Consider the following 20316-nt stretch of genomic DNA (forward strand, 5'->3'; position numbering starts at 1 on the left):
CCCTTGTGCAAGAGATCAGGCTTCCTGAATTCAAGCCTTTTGACTATAGATCAAATTTTAACAGGAACTAAAAACAAGCAGTAACTTCCATCAGAATCCACTGCAAGTGCAAAAGGTACTTCTGTATTGTGCTGTTTAATAAGCTATTACATAATGAAAAAGAGTGCCTTCATGCATGCAGCTTTTCTTTAAGGGAGAAAATGAGAAAGAAGCAAATATTTGTTGTATCATGAAATGCTCCACCAAAAATCACTAGGCTATTATATTGATGAAGTCAGTGTGTGAACTCATCATGAACTGAAGTGATCTGACTTGGTTCTCAAGACTATGTTCAATTACTTATGAATCTTTGTAGAAGGAAGTTTCTAATGCAAGAATCACTTAATCATGAAAAACTAGTGGCATAACTGGGCAGGGTTTGACCATGGTTTGTATCCTTACTCATACTGAGAATGTGTAAACTTTATCTCTGTGGAAGAACACTGGATTGATTGCTAACAATTAGTAATTAATGCATTAATTAAGTCAACTTATTCTTACTGTGGTAAGGGCCCTCATGTCTCAGATCTTCCATCAGTCTCCTGTTCTCAAGGACTGTGACTGCATATCCATGCTTTTTCAGGATGTGTTCACAAAGCTGACGCTCTGTTTTACTATGGGCAGGAGGTGCATACAGAATTGCTCTTCTCGTACGGCTTCCAAAGTACTGGAGAATGGAGTCTTCAATCTACAGTAAACAATGCAAAGACAGTGGTCATAAGATAGGACACTTTTCAGGAGCATAATACATAGTCGTTATTTTACTCAGAAAGATATTATCAACTTACAATGACATTTGGGAAAGTATTTCTTGTATAATAAGGGATTTTTTCCTTAAATAAGGCATAAAAACAGGATGCTCCATGTGGAAAACGGGTCACTAATATCTGGAATTGTATAGCTATTCTTTTGCGATAAAACCACCATTAACAAACAAGATTTTCTTTTGGTGAAAAGTATTTGCCTTTAGGATTGAAACATGCCAGCATTTAAAGGATTTAATTCAGGATGATAAGTTAGTTATTGGCAAGTTCAATAATTTCAAACTAGCAGTAGTCAGCAGTGTCTGCTTCAAAAACAAAGTCATTCCATGCCTTCTGATTTTAGTAAGCTTGTCACTGGACATAGGAATTGTTACACAAACAAGGCACCACCATTTTTGCACAGAAGATCACACTGCAAAAAAAAAAAAGAAAGAGACAGATGTTTTGACATAAACAAATGCCATTCAAGATGTGTCCATTTTCTTTATAGGCCTGGGATCTAGTATTAAAGTCACTGTCTCAGTCATCTGGTCACCAACTACAGGATGCAGTTTTAAGTTACACCTGGCTAAAGTGAAAGCTGCTCCATGACAGTGAGGGGTACAAACTATTTTAGACTCCTGAAATCCTAATGCTATTTCTGTTTGTGTTCCAGAACAAATATCCCTTGTTGAAAGGATCTGTATAACTGACGAGGGGACCCTGAAAATTATCTAGATACAACACTGTCAGAGTCTTCTACATACAGTTGCTAAATGTGCAATCCAAAACTACTTTAGTCATTGGGATATTCAAACAAATGCTGATCACATGCTGGTCGGAAGAAGCACAAATAGTACATGGTGAAGTCACAGGAATTACATTATGTAACCTGGTCAGATGTCCTCCCTGCCCTTGAAGTACTTTTAAAACACACCAGTCCTGCAGTAAGCTAGTGTTAGGCTCTGAGTGCCCTTTCCCCACCTCAGCCTGTTTCACTTACTTCTCTCCCACTTTCACCCCTCCCCCCTCTCCTCTTATCTTGTCTCCTTCCTGCCCCTCGAGTAACTCCAGCAGCTGCTGGCAGCCGTTCCTCTCCATTTCCCTGCTCTCCTCCCTCCCTCTCTGTTCCTAAATCCAGCCCTTGCTCTGCCCCTCCCCTCCAGCACTGCCTCTTTCCCTGCCTCTGCCTTGTCCAGAGCAATGCTGCTGCATAACATTACAGGCTGTTCAGCCAGATGTTTCCCACTTTCCATTTCACTCATATCATGGAAGAAAATCAGTGAAAAGAGACACCTCCAGCTCTCTTTGCAAGCAAATCCAATTTTCCATCCCACGTGTGTTGCAATGGCCAGTATTGCAGGGTGAACCAAGGACACGTGAGAAGCACTGAGGGACTGCAGCCCAGGACACATTCGTGTCTGGCTTTTGACTTGCAATCGCTGCTTGTCCTGCTGACATCCTTCCCTGTGCAGCTGAGGGTGTTTGCTCTCTGGCACGAGTCCCACCTTGGACTTTGCTGCACTGTGTGTGCACCCCTCTTTCACATCCAGTTTTAACACTTTGTGTGTGTATGTGCATGTGTGTGCAGCTGATAAAAGCTGCTGCCAAAATATACCTGTCTGCAAAAGCAAAGCCTTTTGCAATGTCACTCCTTAAGCATCCTGCTTAAAACAAAGGGTAATAGCTTCTATCTTGAGTGCCCCATAATCATTTTATTTTCACCTGCAAGTGATGGTCCCGCAAGTTCTGCCCCAGCATGGCTGCTTCCTCACAGCACACGCCTCCTGGACCAGGCCTTGGCAGGACCTGATGCTCTCTCACAAGAAGCTTCTCTTCTCCCCAGAAACCTGTGTTATTTTTTTCTTGTGATTAGCAGCTTCACATCCTTCTTTAGTGTTCCTCTGCTCTCCGATAACTAAACCTACTTTATCTTTCTTCCCCCCAAGTGTCCCTGCAGCACTTGGGGGGAAGAGGTAGAAGAGGGTGGATGAGGGAAAGGTGGTTTTAGTTTCTTTTGTTTCTCGCTTCTTTGCTTCTTAGTAATAGGCAATTAATTTCACTAATCTTCTACACTGAGTCTGTTTTGCCCATCACAATAATTGTTGAGAAATCTCCCTGTCCTTATCTCAACCCTTGAGCTCTTTTCTATAGTATTTTCTCTCAATTTCCCTTTGAGGATGGGTGGTTGTGGTGGAGCTCAGCTGCCCACCTGAGTAAAACCACCACACTGGTCTAGGAGAAATGCCCATCTAGGAGGAAAGGGCAGGCCTGGCTGTGGACAGGCTCTCCTGAACCTCAGCTCCTGCTGTCCAGGCACTGACCAAGCAATTAATCACTTTTATCTGCTCACTTTCCAAAAAACGATAATGGGATCTTTGGGACACTGAGACAACTCGGGGTCCTAAATTTAACAGCTTGACCTGAAGTCTAATCTGGTGCTACTAAATAATTTGAAGTAGCACCTTTTATGGTCCATACTTGAGATCCATATATATATAGTGTTGCCAAATTTATTTCCCTTTCCTTTCAGAGCTATTTGCAGTTCAGGTTACAAGATGCAGTATCTTCTCTGTTTTCTTGCCAAGCCACTGCAAGGTAGGTTGGGTTTTCTTTATCTTTGTTTCAGTTCCCTGTTAGCTACACAGAATTAAAAACGTTCTGGCCTACTTGATCACTATAGCAAGTGATTCCATAATTTCTTCCAAAGCTCTACATAAAATGCCTTACACAACCAGCCATGCTGATCTAGTTACTACTAGATGTATTTCAGAATTTCCAATATTATAGCAATAACAGTCATGTTTCTACACTTAAAGAGTCTGCTGTTTTTTATAAGATGTTTCTCAATCATAAAAAGGCAGTCTGGGAAGAGCTGGTATAAAAGAAGTAGGGTGCAACAGAGGAAAATGAGCTGTTCACATATTTTGACATTTTATGGTCCTGATTTTTTCTGACATTCCTATAACTTTAATGTACAGCAGGCTTACGCACACACACACACACAAAAGATCAAAAGGATCAATAACATTTTGAATATTTAAGTGTTAAATGGACAAATGTTTTCATACCCAGACCATTTTTCCTCTTCTTCAATTTCAAATTTCAGGCTATTTGTTGGCAGCTCAGTTTATTATAGATTCAATATACCTATGTGAAAAGGATTGTTGAAGAACATCTGTGGTCCACGTCTTACCTAGGGAATAGTGAGGCTGTCTCCACTGAAATTAATGAGGCTTTGTAACAAAGCTGAGAAGTCCCATATGATATAGGATGAGGTCTCTGTCAGCTTTGACATGATATACCTGCTCTTAAAGCTTGCAAGTCATTGCCATTAACTGCGTCACTGATCCCATTTTAGTGCAATTGGCTGTTACACAGATGATCCACAGACTTAGCAACCTGGTCTAAAAAATCATGATGGACTCAAAAGTGAATAAAAATGCACCCAAAAAAAAAAAAAATCATACTTTTGATTCCTGTTTATAGCATGACCCAAAAAAAAAAAAAAAAAAAAAAAAACACAGAAGAAAGCAAACTGAGCTCCATCAAGTGTATTGTGTACTTTTAAAAACTCTAATCAAATATATATTCCTCTGAGGCTCTGAGGTCTTAAAAAAGTAGATCAACAGCTCAGTTTACATAACATGAAAGCTCAAAATTACGTAACTGTCTTTGTCTGACTGAAAATAGACATCCACTATCTGAGTTGTACTTGTTAATTCTGTCGTCTACCTGCAAGTTCCGCATGGCTGTGAAGTTCTTTGTTAAAGAGAAAATGTTTTGACAAGTTCCTTTAACCAGTTTTTCCAATTCTAGGTTGTGACTGTATAAGGATACAGTAGATTTTATTAGTCTCTGAAGCTGTCCTCTTTTTTACAGAATTTCTGGTTTGTTCCAAAAATCCAGAATTTGGTCAGTAATTAAATCCTACAATATATAATTACTGTTGTTGTTTTGGCCAATTAGAAAGTAGAAAAGATATTTCAAGCTGAGAGGAGAAAAATAGTTCCTTGGCATTTTTTCAGATTCCAAGAAGACTGTATAATTCCATAAATATTGATGCATTGTCTCTCCCTGGCAAGGAAGCAAATATACAGTTTGAACAGTTGCCAGAGAATTTCATTGACCATCACTTCAACTGAAAAAAAAAAAAAAAAAAAAAAAAAAATTCTTCCTAAAATAATGTCCCAAAGCTTGTTTGCCTGACCTTTTTTTTTTCAGGAAAGAACTAAAAAAACTGTGAATCATCTTCTCAGCTACCCAGTTCTGGTGGTGTTAGTCCCTGTGTCAATTACAGGCAGCCTCTCTTTTACACCAAGCTTGCCAAGGCTGTCAGAAGTTTGTCCAACAGCTTCAAATAATTTGACTGCAACTTTTACACACTGCTTTCTAAGGATACTGGGCTTCTGCAAAATAGATACACAAACTACTGAAAGCCCTTGGCATATGAAAGGGGAGTGTAAAAGAAATACTGGGAAACAGAAGCAGTCTTACATAAACAACACCAGCATTATTGGTGATATTCACAGGCAGAGAACTGCCTGAAATCCCGTTTAGCCAGCAATGGCACCTTCACTGCTAAATACTGTCTAGCACAACAAAATTACAAAAAAATCTGTGACTGGGACTCCTAGGCACTCCCATACTAATATTATATAACATTAATGATAATAAGAACTTAGCATGTGGTTCTAATGCCCTAAGTGGTTCATTTACAGGACCGTGCAGACCTTTATTAATTCCAAATGTGACTTTTATATTCTTTTCCATGTTTGCCCAAAAGTTCACAGAAATAGTAAGTCGTTCATATTACTGTTGTATTTGAAGTGCACATAGCTCCTTTATCAAGAAGTCACAGAGAAGTTAATTTCCTGTTTCACTTTCTGGAGGACATTTAAATGTGTTGGCTTTAAGTTCTGTTAGATTTCCTAATCAGAAAGGACTGGGTTGTAGAATGAAACAGTTGGAATGTAATTCTGCTTCCAATTGTTTGCTGAGCAAATACAGAACAAGCGACTAAATTATCAGCACTACTTTGATGGCTGTTTTCTGATGACTTCATAAATCCATGAGCAAAACTGGAGTTATTTGCACAGCCATCGCCAGCACTCTGGGCTAGAAGTACTGAACTAAATTTTCAAAAATGCCTTTGCTTTATGATTGCATGTAGCTCCTGGTCCCAACTATCTTGTATTGGGAACAAATGATGAGCCAAATCCTACCATCTTATCAAGATAGATGATTTTTTAAGGAAAGGATTCCAATGAATCATAAGTCCTCCATGTCCCTCCCTCCACTTGCTGCCAATGCATCCTTCTCAAAGCTCCCTTCCTGTAAAGAGTCTCCACCCTGCCCCTCTTTCCTGACTACTATCACAATAGCTGAGCCCTTTATTACCAAAATATCTTGAGCTATCTGTGCAGTAAAAATAGCTGTTTCCTCAGTGCCTCTTGCATTTTACATTGGGGGGGGGGGGAAGATGGAATCTTCTGCTTTCGTAGGATGCAATGTGAATGTGGTAAAACTCCAAGGAAGGCAGTTGATGACACCAGACCATCTGTCAATTGCTTTCTATTAACTGAGGTTTCATAGTAGCCAAGTTTTCCACTTCCTTTTTTCTCTTGTGAAAAAGAAAATAAATATATTTTTTAAGATTAAATTTACATTTAAAATGTATCAACAAACATTATGCATAATGCAGTCTTTTCTATCCAGAGCTCTCACCCTACTCCATTTCTGCATAATAGCAGAAATCATCCTTCTCATTTTATCACCCAGCTTCATTTATTCTTGTCTTCCTTTATTTCCATTTCCCTACTCATCTCCCTTTCTCTTCTCCAATACAAACCAGCTCCTCCATGCACAATCTCATGTGATCTAGTATTTCACAGCCATAGGCCCCTATTCTGCCTCCTACATCTGCCCCAGCCAGGGCCTCATTTCCCCATGCCTTGTTCCATGATGTTCCCCTGTTCCCCTCCTTCCTTTCCTGCGCATTCTATCTGAAGCATATAGCATCAAGAATCAATAGGAAAAAAAAAAAAAAAAACATGTATGTCTTTAGACGGTTAAGTTCATCAAATCTGTTTTTAAATTTCTGTGTTTAAATGGCTCTGACCACAGAAAGTACCACTCAAGGAAAAAGAGGATAATCCCACTCTGTCTGTCCAAATTCTGGTAATAATTTCTCAGTTCTTCAGTCTTTGACTCTACCACATAGATACCTCATACAACAATATCTTCCTCTAGATCTTGGGTTTATTACTAAACCATGATAACAGTGATGTTTATCTTTTCCTTTTTTTTTTTTTTTTTTTCTTTCTACATAATAACTTGGAGATATGGCCACATCCAGGCTGTTATTACCCTGCATCTTTCATATTGTCCACTCCCAGTAAATTATATCCTACCCTATAAGTTCAGAATGCTCAGCTGTAAAATCAGTTCCTTATTCTTCTTGATCTTTGTTCACCTCGTTATAGCTCCTCCTGGGGATGTATCTATTATATAAGGGATAAGTTGAGGGCCTTGAAAATGAAGACAGCCTTTTTTCACTGTTCCTCTTATCTTTCATTTCCTAAGATGCCAGCCTTACCCACTCATTAAATTCTCATATAACCAGCTGCTTGTCTAGTTTATTTACTTTTTCTCAGGTGGCCCTAAATAGCCAGGGGATGTGAGGAAAGGCTCTTAAGCATATCCATGAAATAATCTCCTTCGAGACCCATCTTAAAATTTGAGATTTTAAATCTCCTTTTTTATATATTGGCCACAGCTAGTATGCCAAAACAGTGCCTAGGATGTGCAATACTGTCACACTGCCTCCTTGCAATAGTGGATGTACTATGTCTAACCAGGCAAAGCACATTGCTGTGCAGAGACACCTAAGTTGGCTCCGGATGAATTAATTCAGAGAGTGGAAATGCAGCTGTGACCAGCTAATTAGCTCTTCTCAGAAGTGGCTATGAAGCAAAGCTAAATCACTTGAGTGTAATGGTTTTACATCTGTCTGGTACCAAAGGTATTTCTGGCACAGTACTGTGCCATACAAGCCTACCCACTGGGCTTGTTTAGGCTTTTGTTGTTGATGATATTGATACCAATTTCAGCTTAGATACTACAGCACCACCTCTCCTCCTTATTATATACATTGGCAAATATTTCCTTGTGCAAGAAGTAAGTGTGGCTGGCAGAACCTGAAGACAGCTTGCGCTGCATGTGATGGCTCTCTCTCACACCTTTACTGCTAGAGATTCAGAAATAAACATTCTACTTTTCATGCTACTGATATTAGAATTTAATTTTATACTAGCAAATGTTGACCTCTGCTCGTGAGAAAATAAGGCCAAAGGATCAGCTCTCAAGAAGCTTTTAAAAATCCTGTAATGTGTAATACCTGGGAGAGAAGTACCATGAGCTCTGTCAGGCTTTACAGGCTAGGAATGAAATCTGCATTTTTGCAACTTATAAAAGGCAGCTTGCATTATGTTCCTGACAGTAATGGCTCCATCCCAGGGTATCTTGGATGTCGTTAAAGACACATTTGCAGACCAACTTGGCAATTTCCAGCACCATGCTTTTTCCACACTTGCATGGAACTTTCCCTTCTTTAAATCTTCACCTTTTCTTCCTCCCTGCTCATGAAAGGTGCTTTTTTTTTTTGCTTTTTTTTTTTGCTTTTTTTTTGCTTTTTTTTCTGGGCAATTGTACTATGCATACCCTGAATGGAGATATTATCAAACTTTGGAAGGAGATTTTGCATGTGCAATAATAATCATAACCAAATTCTCACAGCAGCCTCAACACAATACTGATTGTTTCTCTGAAGGAAACAAGAACTGAACCTGCCCTACCCAGTCTGAAGAGGTCCTGTGGTGTGACGTGAGATGCTTCATCTCAAAACCCTAAAACACTGGATATTATTTAAGGAATAGTATCTACAGCAGGCTCTTCTTTTCCTTAAAACTTTTCTGTGAACTTCCACTTTGTAAAACATGTTGCAGTGCTTCCTTTAAGCCACTGTTTACCTGTACAATATATTCTTTTAAATAAATTCACTTTCTGGAGTATTCATAGAATAAGAACATGTGTGAATAATTTTTGGACTATATTTTAAAGGATTTTTCTAGATTCATAGATGAAGATTTAAACCAGGGCCTTAATGAAAACTTGTTTTCAGGCAAGTTACTGTGGGTGGCCACATGACTGTAAAATAAAACAGTGAGAAGTTTCAACCATGACATCTGTCTTAAATGTTACTGGGTACCCAGTAAAATCAAGCAAGATAACAGTTCAGCTATTTGCAAAAGCAGTGGGCGAAAACACATAGTTCAAAAGCGTGCTCTCAAAACAAAGTACAGAGATTTTTGGAGATGTTTGTCTTTTCTGTTCCCTGAGATTGTTATTCAGCCCACACAACCAACAGAGCACTCTCTGGAAACAGTGAGCAGCTAAAAGTAACATCCCAACATGTGCAAGACATTTTGTTCATAACGCTCTAGAGGAAACTTTCAAGACAAATAGGGAGCCAGCTGCGGGTGGTCTTCAGAATGTGAAGAGGAATGTGTTAGAGTAGCACAGGCCTGGAAAACACAGCTATGAGGGTTAACATGTGCATTTAAATCTGTACTACAGGTTCAGCATGTGTGTGATAGTCACATTCAGCCATGCATGCTGGAGAGCAGTAAGTGCAGCATGTTGTGTGAACGTAATCTTTCTTTTTATTTCAAACAGCTAGCACACCAAGTTCAATCTGCATCTTCTTCAGACAAACTGGGGAAGTAGAAATTACAGATATTTTCAGCCAAATAACATACAAGCAAAGGTTTGTCATTGTTCTACCAACCCTTTGAGATCTTAGGTAACTGAATTTAACATATTAATTTTTCATTGCCATGACAATAACAATAAGTAAAAAGGAATGGACTATGTCAAAAGTTGTATGCCAGTGCAACCTACACTGTCAGATGTGTTCACTTCCCTGTAAATTGTAATTCTTCATGCCACATTGTTGAACAAACCCAAATCTGAATACCTAGTGTACTAAGGGGTCATTAAAATAAAAAGTCGTGGTAAATGCAGTATAAAATAGATTTCTGCAACTCACAAGAAAGATCTCTCTGACCTTCATTATATATATATATATATATATATATATAAAGACTTAAGGTTAAACCTTGCATGCCAGTTATTTCACATATCTGTTTTCGATTGCAGAAGATGCACTTTACAACTGCTCTCCTAAAATCAATATTGCTGACCTTTCAGAGTCTGAACCCTACCCAATCAAAGAAGAAGCCTTCTAAATCACTGTTTATTTTTAGAAACTTGAACTGCTTTATGTGGAAGCTGTCCATAGTCTGTGATGTCACAGATTTATGTTTACAGCTGTGATACAGTAATGCATAAAATGCCAGTGAAATGATAATTTCACAGTGAGGGCTCTGCTGAACTATTAGCAGCACTCTATAGGACTGAAGGAAACCTGAAGCATTTGTGCTAATGCTGATCACAGATTCCAGAGTGAAAATAACTACCTCAGTCTGGAACATTTTCCAAGTAAAATAACAGTGTCTGCATTTGTTAGGTTTTAACACCCATCCTAAGAACCCTGTGCAAAACAAACACGATGTCAGGTAACCTAAGGACAGAGTAAAATTTGTGGGATAGAGATTCCAAAGTAAATACTGTGATTTGAAAATGTGAGAAACACTATTTTATTTTATTTTTTTTAATGCGCTTAAATTCAGCTTTTCAGCATAACTTCAGCACAGTTCAAAACTGACCAGCAGATAACTTTAATACAGGGCAACTGCAGTCTTGCTGCTAATAACAGCCTCAGTCACTGTTCTTGAAACCCCAACTGCCTCTTGATTTACGTGTCTGTGCTGGAAAGCCTCTGACCCTATTCCTAAAACCAAAATAACATACGGCCTGTGCAGCAAACTGAAATCTCTCTGGAGTCACAGAGTAATGCCATGTTTCAGTCAAAGATTTTAGGATTCCTCTGTTAGCAACACCACACTGAGGAGCTGGTAATGGAGATGTGCTTGCACATATGCCACTGTCATTAGATCACTCATTTGTTTGTACACAGACCTCAGACTTTCGAGCTTAGTATATTTTTAGCTGGACTCAGATGATCCTGCCAGACTCACTATCCCTCACCACGCTAATTATTGCTCAGCACTCTGCTCCAGCTGACTTACCTTTCTCACTGCCTGTGTGTCACTGACAGGGAAGAAGCAGCGAGTGCTGCTTGCTGAGACCTCCTTGTATCTTCCTGGCTGTGTTTTACTCAGTTTGTGTGGAGAAATCCCATTAACAACTGCCGAAAGGAAGCTGCTGGTCATGAGAGGAGTCAGGGTCTGGCAGAACAGACAGACAGCCACCACTAAGGCCAGGAGGAAGGGGCGAGGGCGACAAAGCCTGCGGCACCTGGGGACTTGCCCACAAACCATGGCCTCACTTCACCCTTTGCCACATTGCAGATGCATTCGAAGTAGCCACGTTCTCACAAGTTAAAAAAAAAAAAAAAAAAGTGAAAGGCAGGCTTTATCCAAAACTAGTGAGGACTTTCTCCATTTCTGCTGCTGAGTCCTTTCTTGGTGCCTGGCAAGAAGTTACAGGATCCAGAGGAGCATGGGCTTGTAAGGTATCCTCCCATGGGGTTTATGGGAATAACCTGTGGAAAAAAATAAAAAATAAAAGTGAGGAGGAAAGAACAGCAGCATGCCATGGGGTCCTTCGCAGGGAGCTGTAACAAGCCCTTCCACACCGCACTCCCAGGAGGAGAGACCTGGTAGCAGACAGGTGAGGAGCAGAAATCCTCAGTCCCAGCTTGCAAAAGGAGCTATTCAGCCAGACAGCAGCATCCAAGAAATCAAGAGGTTAAAGCTGAAAGCATTCTGTCCACATCTGAAGAGAGTAAGAGAGTGTACCAACCTCGTGAACGATCGTTTGCTGTTTTTTCTCTCTTGCATTCTCAGTTCCTACTTTGTTTTTAGTTTCCTTCAGTCCAGACCTTTTAAATTGCCTCTTTCCTGTCAGCATGCACCAATCTCTGCCTAAAAGTGATCATTTATCTGAAAACTGACAGACTACAAAAATTTTCCTTTGCATTTGTTGTGTCCAGACTGCAAGCTCAAAGTTGCATTTACTTACTCAGCTCTTATCCTGTTAGAAGTTTCCCGTTCCCCTCTAATGGGCTGCTGATTAAAACCACTTGGAACAACCCTGGCTCATGATCCCGGCTCGTCTCACACACTCAGAAGGCAGGCACACGCACATACACACGCCATCTGAAGCCAGTTGGACCACAGATTTCATATAAATAAAGGCTGGACTGCTCAGAGGGTGGGGCTAAGCTAGCTGCGCTCCGGGCAGGCACGGGGCTCGGAGACGCAGCCTGAGATCCGGATGGGGAACAGGAGGTGTCCTTGCTCACGCTGCATGCCTCGAAGCCACCATCACTGCAATTTTTAGAAAACTGCTGTTACAGCAATCGGGCTAATTGAAACCATAAAAATATCTTGAAGGCAAGTAGAAATCTGAGCAGCACCTGCAATATTTTACTCTAGATTAACAAAAATGTTGTAAAATGAAGCAGATTTACTCTGACGTGACACTGACAAAGCAGTTGTCAGTACTTTTCCATAGTAGATATAATGTCTCATCACAGTGTATAAATAAAAGTTCTTACTAATGTTAAAGAGGGAAAGAAAAGAGGGCAGACAAAAATACTCCGACGAAAGCACTTAGCATCTAAGCCACAGAAGGTCTTAGTTACTACTTCCCCCTGCTGACACAGGACAGGGACGAGACAGATGGGAACAGTTGAGGAACTCTGTTGTCTTTATAGACCTAAACTTCTCATATAATCCAGTTCCTTTAGCTAAAAATATCTGTGTACAAGTCATCTATGTTACCCTTCATCCTTAGCTATTTTTGAAAAGAAAGAGTTCTTCCTACGCTGCTTCATATATAAGAAATGAGTGTTGTTAAATTATGATAACCCTGGGCCAATATACAAAATGCAACAGCAGCAGCAGTATTACCAAGCCAGAGGCCTGTATACAGCACTGAGGAGTAGAGCATATATTTGAAATGTTGGTATTTATTCAGCTTTTGTATCCTTTTTTTTTTCCCCCGAGCGAAAGCCATTAATTTGCACATGTAAGAATGCCATACAAGTGATTCAACACCTCATGCAGAACCTCAGCTGTCAGAGGCATTGCATTTTAGCATTGTCTGGGGCTGTGGTTGTCTAAATTAGATCCCTAGGTTATCCTGGGCAGAGAAGAAGTACAAAACTTGTAGTGCCCTCCAGTGATAGACACTTCCCATCCACGCAGCAGCTGAGATCTCTGCTCTGCAGAGACATGTTGCTTGTGCTCCCTCCTTCCCTGCACACCAGTTCGCATCCTCAGTCCCTGCTCCTCCAGCCTGTGTTTGTTGCAAAGCCTCTGACAAGCCAACAAATGTGACTGGTGTGTTCTCTGCAGCTGATTTCAGGGTAGGTCAATGCCATATAATGGAGAGGGTACCCAGGGAGCTGGTACTTTCAAAGGAGCATTGCAGAGACTCTACAGCCAGCCTGGAAGCTACGGTAACCCCAGCAGCAGCAGAGGGGAAGCACAGAAGAGTTGCCATATTGTTTGAAGAGATTGCCCTGTGGTTTTTGGCATGCCCTGATTTCTGGGACCACAACCATCAGCTGTGTGGGTGGCATTTACATGGTTGTCAACTTCTCGCAAATTTTTAGTGAAGGAATTTGTCAGAGCTTTCCATGCTATTGCTAGAAGACTTTGCTAAAAGAGGTTAATAAAGATTTGGATTAAAGGTAGTTTTACTGATGTGGAGACCATAGCCCCTTCCAAGAGTCCCACACTAGAACAGAGTAATCCTCTCTCTCCTCTTTCCCCTGCTCCCTCAGTAACCTTCAGCCCAGCAAGTAAACACTTACTCCCTGCAGCCTGACTTCATTTTCCCCAATTCATTTCATAAGTGGAGGCTTTAAACTCACATTTTCCCCATCTCAGAGGCACATCATCCATCCTGCAAGCCCAGGATCATTTCATTCATGGGCTCCAAGTTTTCAGGACAGGCCAGCAGCTTTTAGTCATTTACTGCACCAAGGCTGACACTGCAAACTCAGAGACAAAGGGAGATCAGTAGAGGGCAAGCAGATCTCTGTGCCTCCAGTCTACTCCCGAGGATCTTTCTGTTCATCTGCTTTTCCCAGATGTTCCAAGGACTGAGTTGGCTTTTCCCCTATGTTTTGTGGTTTCTTTTCATGATGATAGCATGTAACGCAATTTTCTTGAGCTGTAACTACTTCTCTCAATCACAGCCAGAGTGCAATGAACATGATTTGTCATCTTTCTAATCAGGACTCCATCACATCCCTCGGCCTGCATGTCTACTGACTTATCTGATCACATCCTGACACTTGAGGAATTAATCAAGGACTGTTGCAAATGGGGACTGATATTAACTAATCACACAGGAAAGGGATATAAATGTATAGAGTGGGGCCTTCAGTGCATACTATTAAAACATCTGCAGAACACAATTGTCTGTAAGATCAGAAATATCTGGCTAATTATTTATTTATACTTGCAGGTATACATATTTTTTTTCAGAATTCTTAGCAGAAAGCTGCAAATCTCCTCCTTCTGACATACAAAATAAATTAAGGATTCATTTTTGATTTAGGATTTCCAGACCTGTTCCCTCCTGTGGCTTGTCCCACTGCATGGATTAAGGACTCTCTGTCCCACTTACCTCTCCCTGCTCCTTCCACTCACTCAGGACTGCTTGTGTGGCTGCTCCCTAAGAAGTTTTCTGCAGTCCAGCTCTCTGTGAGGCAAGGTCTTGCAGGAATCACTTCTGTTAAAACCAAATGGGCATAACTGTCAAAAGTGACCCCAGTGCTTTCAGCCAGAATCCCAGCTCCACCTGCATCATCTGGAATAGTCCGTGAGTGTTTAAGGATACACTGACACAGAAAAGGCAAGGGGAATATCACAAGACTTGATAAAAATTGCAAGAGACTAGGATTTGAAAGAACTTAACCAATATGCCATGCAGGCACATAACGTGCACAATTCATCATTTCACTGGCATTTTGAGCAATCCAGCTCATATTCACACAGCTTCCATTTTACACAAATCTGTTTGTTCAGTGATGAAAGCTCATGACCATTGATGAGTGATTTCAGTGGTCTAAGTAGTAACCTGGACAGACAACTGCCAGGAGCTAACCAAGAAGAAAATATGAGGCACAGAAAATTAGCAGGAATTAGAGGCCCACTGACTATATCCTTTTTATGCATGCTTAACTTCGCTCAGAGATGTAACATGAATCATTCTGCAGCTCTGAATAAAGTTAAGTCTAGATATAACTGATTGTAAGATCAGGATTTGATATAATAAAACTTATTTTGCATCAATAATTTCACTATATAGAGGCCGCCAAGGAGAAAATGTGTTTAAAAACCCATTAACAATTGCTGTTTTCTAGAGCAAGATTCAAATTTCAAGGTATAGCATCCTAGCAACCATTTTGGTGATAAATGAGCTCACAGGAAAAATAAGCTCAAACCGATAATTTCTGAGTGAACTCATCATCAACTTCTTGCAATCACACCTGTCATCTTCGCTATGCAGACCTATATGTAATTTTCAGTGTTTATGCTTAACTTTTTAAGCTCCTTTTTGTTTTCAAACATATTAAAAACTCTGCCAAAGATCATAAATTCAGACTAACTTCAGATATTGGGTAAAATTGCTATGAACAATAGGCATTAATAGCACTGTAGATATTAAAATAAATAAATCTAGTAAACTGTATTGGAGAAAGCCCACTAAGCCACACTCTTCATGATTTTTGACTTTACCCTGAATTCAATCCAGATTGCAATTAGATCTGCATGTGTCATCAGTCCTGTGTGTGGTCCCGTTATGAGTAGTGAATGGGGAAGACTGGCACAGAGTAACAAAGTGAAAAAAAAAACGGGAGAAATACATTTCATTGCTGCTCTGTGCATTGGAAGATTTGATACAACTGTAGTTTGAATTAATCCCAGCATGGAAAAAAAACTAGACTCGTTCCCCTTTTCCCATTCATAGAACACTGTAAGCCTTAATGATGTTGTAATTTTGTTCCACAAAACACTCCAGAGAAAAAGGACTCACGTCTTCATCCCACTTTGGCTCAGCTCTCTGATCTTGGCTCACAGAGAAGGCAGGCTAGCAGAGAAGCTTCTGCAAACCCTTGGGAGGCAAAAAAAGTTGATGTTAACAAGAGAGGAGTTTTAGGGGATACTCCCCTTTTGGTTTTGCTTTTCATTATTGTTCAATTTATTTTTTCTTTTGTCTTTATGTAAGAGGAAGTAAACATCTTAGACCACACAAGCAGTGTTTTTGCTTTTCTGATCATAGGATTTACAGCTCGTATATGTGTATATCCTATGTAGTCCATTTTAGGTCTTTAGTCTGCAATTTATTATTATAATTATATTTTTTATTATTGTGTGAAGAGCTGTGATTGCTGGATGTTTTGCCCCAAGTAAGATGCTGTCAGGTCTGTGGTTCCATGGGCAGGTCAGCCAGTCTAGGAATTCCCTGGCCTGGAAAGGTGAAGGTCTTGCTTGTTGCCCTTTCCCCTGCCTTTAGTCTCTGCTTCTGCTTGTTCCTTTCTGCTCTTTCTCCCTTATGGTGGTAATCATTAGAACCTTAGATTTTTACATGAGGAAAAAGTGTGCAGCTGGGTTGGTTTTCCAACAGTGAGTGAGTTGAATCAACTCTTGGAGAGGTCCAATGGGCCCTGGTGCTGGTACAAACTAAACAGGAGAGCACAAGAGAGAGAAGGTGTAAGTAGTTGAGGGAAATATGCAGTGGGAGGCTCGATACTCAGCTCACCAGACTACTGTACCCACAGCAGTTTCTCCACAGTTTTGGTAAGATCTGGGTCTACTGAGTTATTTGTCCAGAGATATCTCTTTGTGTCTCAGCCATGTTTTTCACCGCTTTACACTGAAACACATGTATCTATCTATTTATTTATTTTAATAATATAGAAGGTAGATTGATGTGAAGGTAAGGGAAAGCAGTTGAAGAGCAAAGTTTTATGAAGATACCAGTTTCTGCTTCAAAGGCAAATTTACATGTCAGGAGAAAGAAATGTATCAGCTAATTCTTTGCTTCTACCTTCCTACAGTTATTCACTGACTACGTAATTACGTCTACATAATCCCCTTGACACAGTTATTCAGGTTACACACAGATTTACGGATTTTGTAGCCAGTTTGATTGTTCAAACTCATTGGCTACTGCTGAGAGATGAATAATCAGTGATAATCAAAAAATGCCCAGGTAGGCTGTAAGAACATGGACATTCATTTCTGGGTATGAAGAACAGGACCAAAGTGACGTATTTATGGCTTCTGAAGGCATTTCTGTTAATTTTACTCTAAGTAAATGTTTTTATTTCATCATGGTTCTGTGATTGTGTTCACAGAAACAGAGTGAAGTATTTATGACTTCTGAAGGCATTTGCGTTTTGTTTTGTTTTGTTTTGTTTTGTTTTTTTAAGTAAATATTTGATGTCATCACGGTTCTGTGATTCTGTTTACATGCACGGTTCACGTGATTCTGTGACAGTAGACATCTCTTCTCTGTCATCTTGCAGATGCCTCTTGTTTTGAAACTTCAAGTTGTGCTGGTTTTGGCTGGGATGAAGTTCATTTTCTTCCTAGTAGCTGGTATGGTGCTGTGGTTTAGGTCTGTAATGAAAACAGTGCTGGTAACACACCAATGTTTTAGTTATGGCTGAGTAGTGCTTACACAGAGTCAAGGTCTTTTCTGCTTCTCCCTCCCTACCCAGCAGGTAGGCAGGAGTGCACAAGAAGTTGGCGGGGAACACAGCTCATCACGATGTGCTGGGGCCTGGCCTGGGCCTTCGCAGCACTATTCAATGCTATTCAGCACATGCAAGGGGAAGAGCACCTTCTGGATCTGAAGACAAACCAACAGACACTGTGGCTAAACCAGAGACCCAGCCCTCGATTACAGTCAAGAAGAAACGTTGGAAGTTTATGGGAATTAATTTAGCAAGGGAGGAAGAAGCTTCTCCTAAGGGGCAGCAGGAGGAAGAATCAGAGGAGGAAGCCTATTCCTCCACCTGCACAGCAGTCACAAGACGAGGAGAAAGAGACAGAAATCATGAATGAGAAAGAGAGGACCTGATCCCTGATCCTGAATGAACTGCATGATATGCGAATAGATTTCAGCTGTCATCAAGGACAGCTGTATCAGCTGCTTGCTCTGGTGCTGGGATACAGGGGCTAATAGGAATTAGAGGGCAAGTATGCCCAGCAGCTGGAATCCCTTGCCAGGGACAAAGTCATCAGGTGAAGGATCAGAAAAGGGGCAAAAGCCCTCAGCTCCTGTTGAGTGTGAAAGAAGGGTAGCCGTACAAGTGGAGGGAGGTAACCAGTACCTGAGGGAATTAGCCATTGTTGGAGCTGATCTGTAGCGACCTGAACAACAACCAGGCATCCAGAGACCTTGGTGAAGTCCAGAGAGTGCGGGTGGTGTGGTCAAAGTTTATACAGAGAGCTGTATGCCAGCACCCTGGCAATAGTGAGCTGGAGAGACACAGAGGAGACAGTATTGGATGTATTAGCCAGCCAACTCCTGCAATTCAAAGAGAATCTCGTTTCCTCCCTCTGGGCCTGCCTCTCAGCTGTAGAGGTGAGAACATTTGAATTTCCATCCTCCTGTTTCTTCCTACAAACTTTTTGTAATGACAGCTGAGCATTCTCTTCTAACATGGTGAATAATCTCTTTTTTCAGGTGGTCCAGATCCTTCTCACTTTTTTTTTTTTTTTCCCATAGTTATTTTCTCTGGTCTTGTTATATGAAAAAGTATTTACACAAATACTTTTCTACTTTCTCACTAAATTTGCTGCAAGCACAGCTGCTCACTATTTTTACTTGTGGAAGAGCCCTGAATGGGCTTTGTGTGCTGCAGAGCAGTATCTCCATTCTTCCTAGCTGTTTATGTTCAGGCAAAATGTAATGAAATGACCAGTGTAAAGAAGTAGAGAATACTGATGTCATTGACTCCATCCTAGCCTCTCCTTACCTGTTCAAATGATGTTTGCAACGGACTGAACTGGTCTGTCTTTCTTTCTTTCTTTCTTTCTTTCTTTCTTTCTTTCTTTCTATAATGAATTGCTCTAGTTTCTGTTCCAATAAAACCCAAATATAGAATTCAAATGTTATACCCCCAGATCCCATCAAAATGTCTTTCCTCTATTTTTGTGTAAAATACATTATTTCATTGCTATGTTCCCTTTTCATTTTAGCTTGGCCTCACCATGTGGGTATGAAGACCAGTAGAGTATTTAAAATCTTTTCTTCTTCTGTTCTACAGCACGAGTGGACTCAAAGCAGTCCAGAAAATGAGAAAAGCTGAGGTATCTGGAAAATTCATGAGTCATCCCCAAACACCATGCTTTTTTTTTTTTTTATACAGGTGCCCTCAAATTTAAGAGCAAGATCTGTTTTGAATAAACCAACTTGTACATGATGAAAGAGAAAAATACAATTATGTTCCTTGGTCCATAAACACTTATTTTTCTATTCATTCCCTAAATTCCTTAAACTTTATTTTCTTCTGTTCCTTTTCATTGCTCCAATAATCAGGAACATTCTTTCTTTAGCAGAACGATTGCTTTGCAGATACCACTCACAGAATCACAGAATCACAGAACTTCTAGGTTGGAAGAGACCTTAAGATCATCAAGTCCAACCTCTGACCTAACACTAACAAGTCCTCCACTAAACCATATCCCTAAGCTCTATGTCTAAATGTCTTTTAAAGACCTCCAGAGATGGTGACTCCACCGCTTTCCTGGGCAGCCTGTTCCAGTGCCTAACAACCCTTTCGGTAAAGAAGTTCTTCCTAACATCCAGCCTAAAACTCCCCTGGCGCAACTTAAGCCCCTTCCCCCTCGTCCTGTCACCAGGCACGTGGGAGAACAGACCAACCCCCACCTCACTACAGCCTCCTTTGAGGTACCTGTAGAGAGCAATAAGGTCGCCCCTGAGCCTCCTTTTCTCCAGGCTAAACAAGCCCAGCTCCTTCAGCCACTCCTCGTAGGACTTGTTCTCCAGACCCCTCACCAGCTTCGTCGCCCTTCTTTGGACCCGCTCAAGCACCTCGATGTCCTTCTTGTAGCGAGGGGCCCAAAACTGAACACAGTACTCGAGGTGCGGCCTCCCCAGAGCCGAGTACAGGGGGACGATCACCTCCCTAGCCCTGCTGGTCACACTGCTTCTTATACAAGCCAGGATGCCGTTGGCCTTCTTGGCCACCCGAGCACACTGCTGGCTCATATTCATCCGACTATCAACCAATACTCCCAGGCCCTTCTCTGCCTGGCAGCTCTCCAACCAATCCTCTCCCAGCCTGTAGCTCTGCTTGGGGTTATTGCGCCCCAGGTGCAGGACCTGGCACTTG

General features: G+C 40.9%; 1 protein-coding gene across 3 annotated transcripts in view; it reads right to left on the minus strand.

Annotated features, from left to right (window-relative positions):
- Positions 1-12129, minus strand: part of CPED1 (cadherin like and PC-esterase domain containing 1) — a 148416-nt gene extending 136287 nt beyond the window's left edge. The window contains exons 1-3 of one of the 3 annotated variants that reach the window (XM_005013138.6): positions 11949-12129; positions 10994-11469; positions 541-727 (exon numbers count right to left, since the gene is read on the minus strand). In XM_005013138.6, coding sequence (XP_005013195.4) covers positions 541-727; positions 10994-11245 — 439 coding nt within the window. In that variant the 5' untranslated portion in view covers positions 11246-11469; positions 11949-12129. The other 2 variants (XM_013093574.5, XM_005013137.6) reach the window with 2 other exon arrangements.
- Positions 12130-20316: the final 8187 nt, after the last annotated feature.

The sequence above is a fragment of the Anas platyrhynchos genome, chromosome 1, assembly GCF_047663525.1.
Source record: "Anas platyrhynchos isolate ZD024472 breed Pekin duck chromosome 1, IASCAAS_PekinDuck_T2T, whole genome shotgun sequence".
Taxonomy (NCBI): Eukaryota; Metazoa; Chordata; class Aves; order Anseriformes; family Anatidae; genus Anas; species Anas platyrhynchos.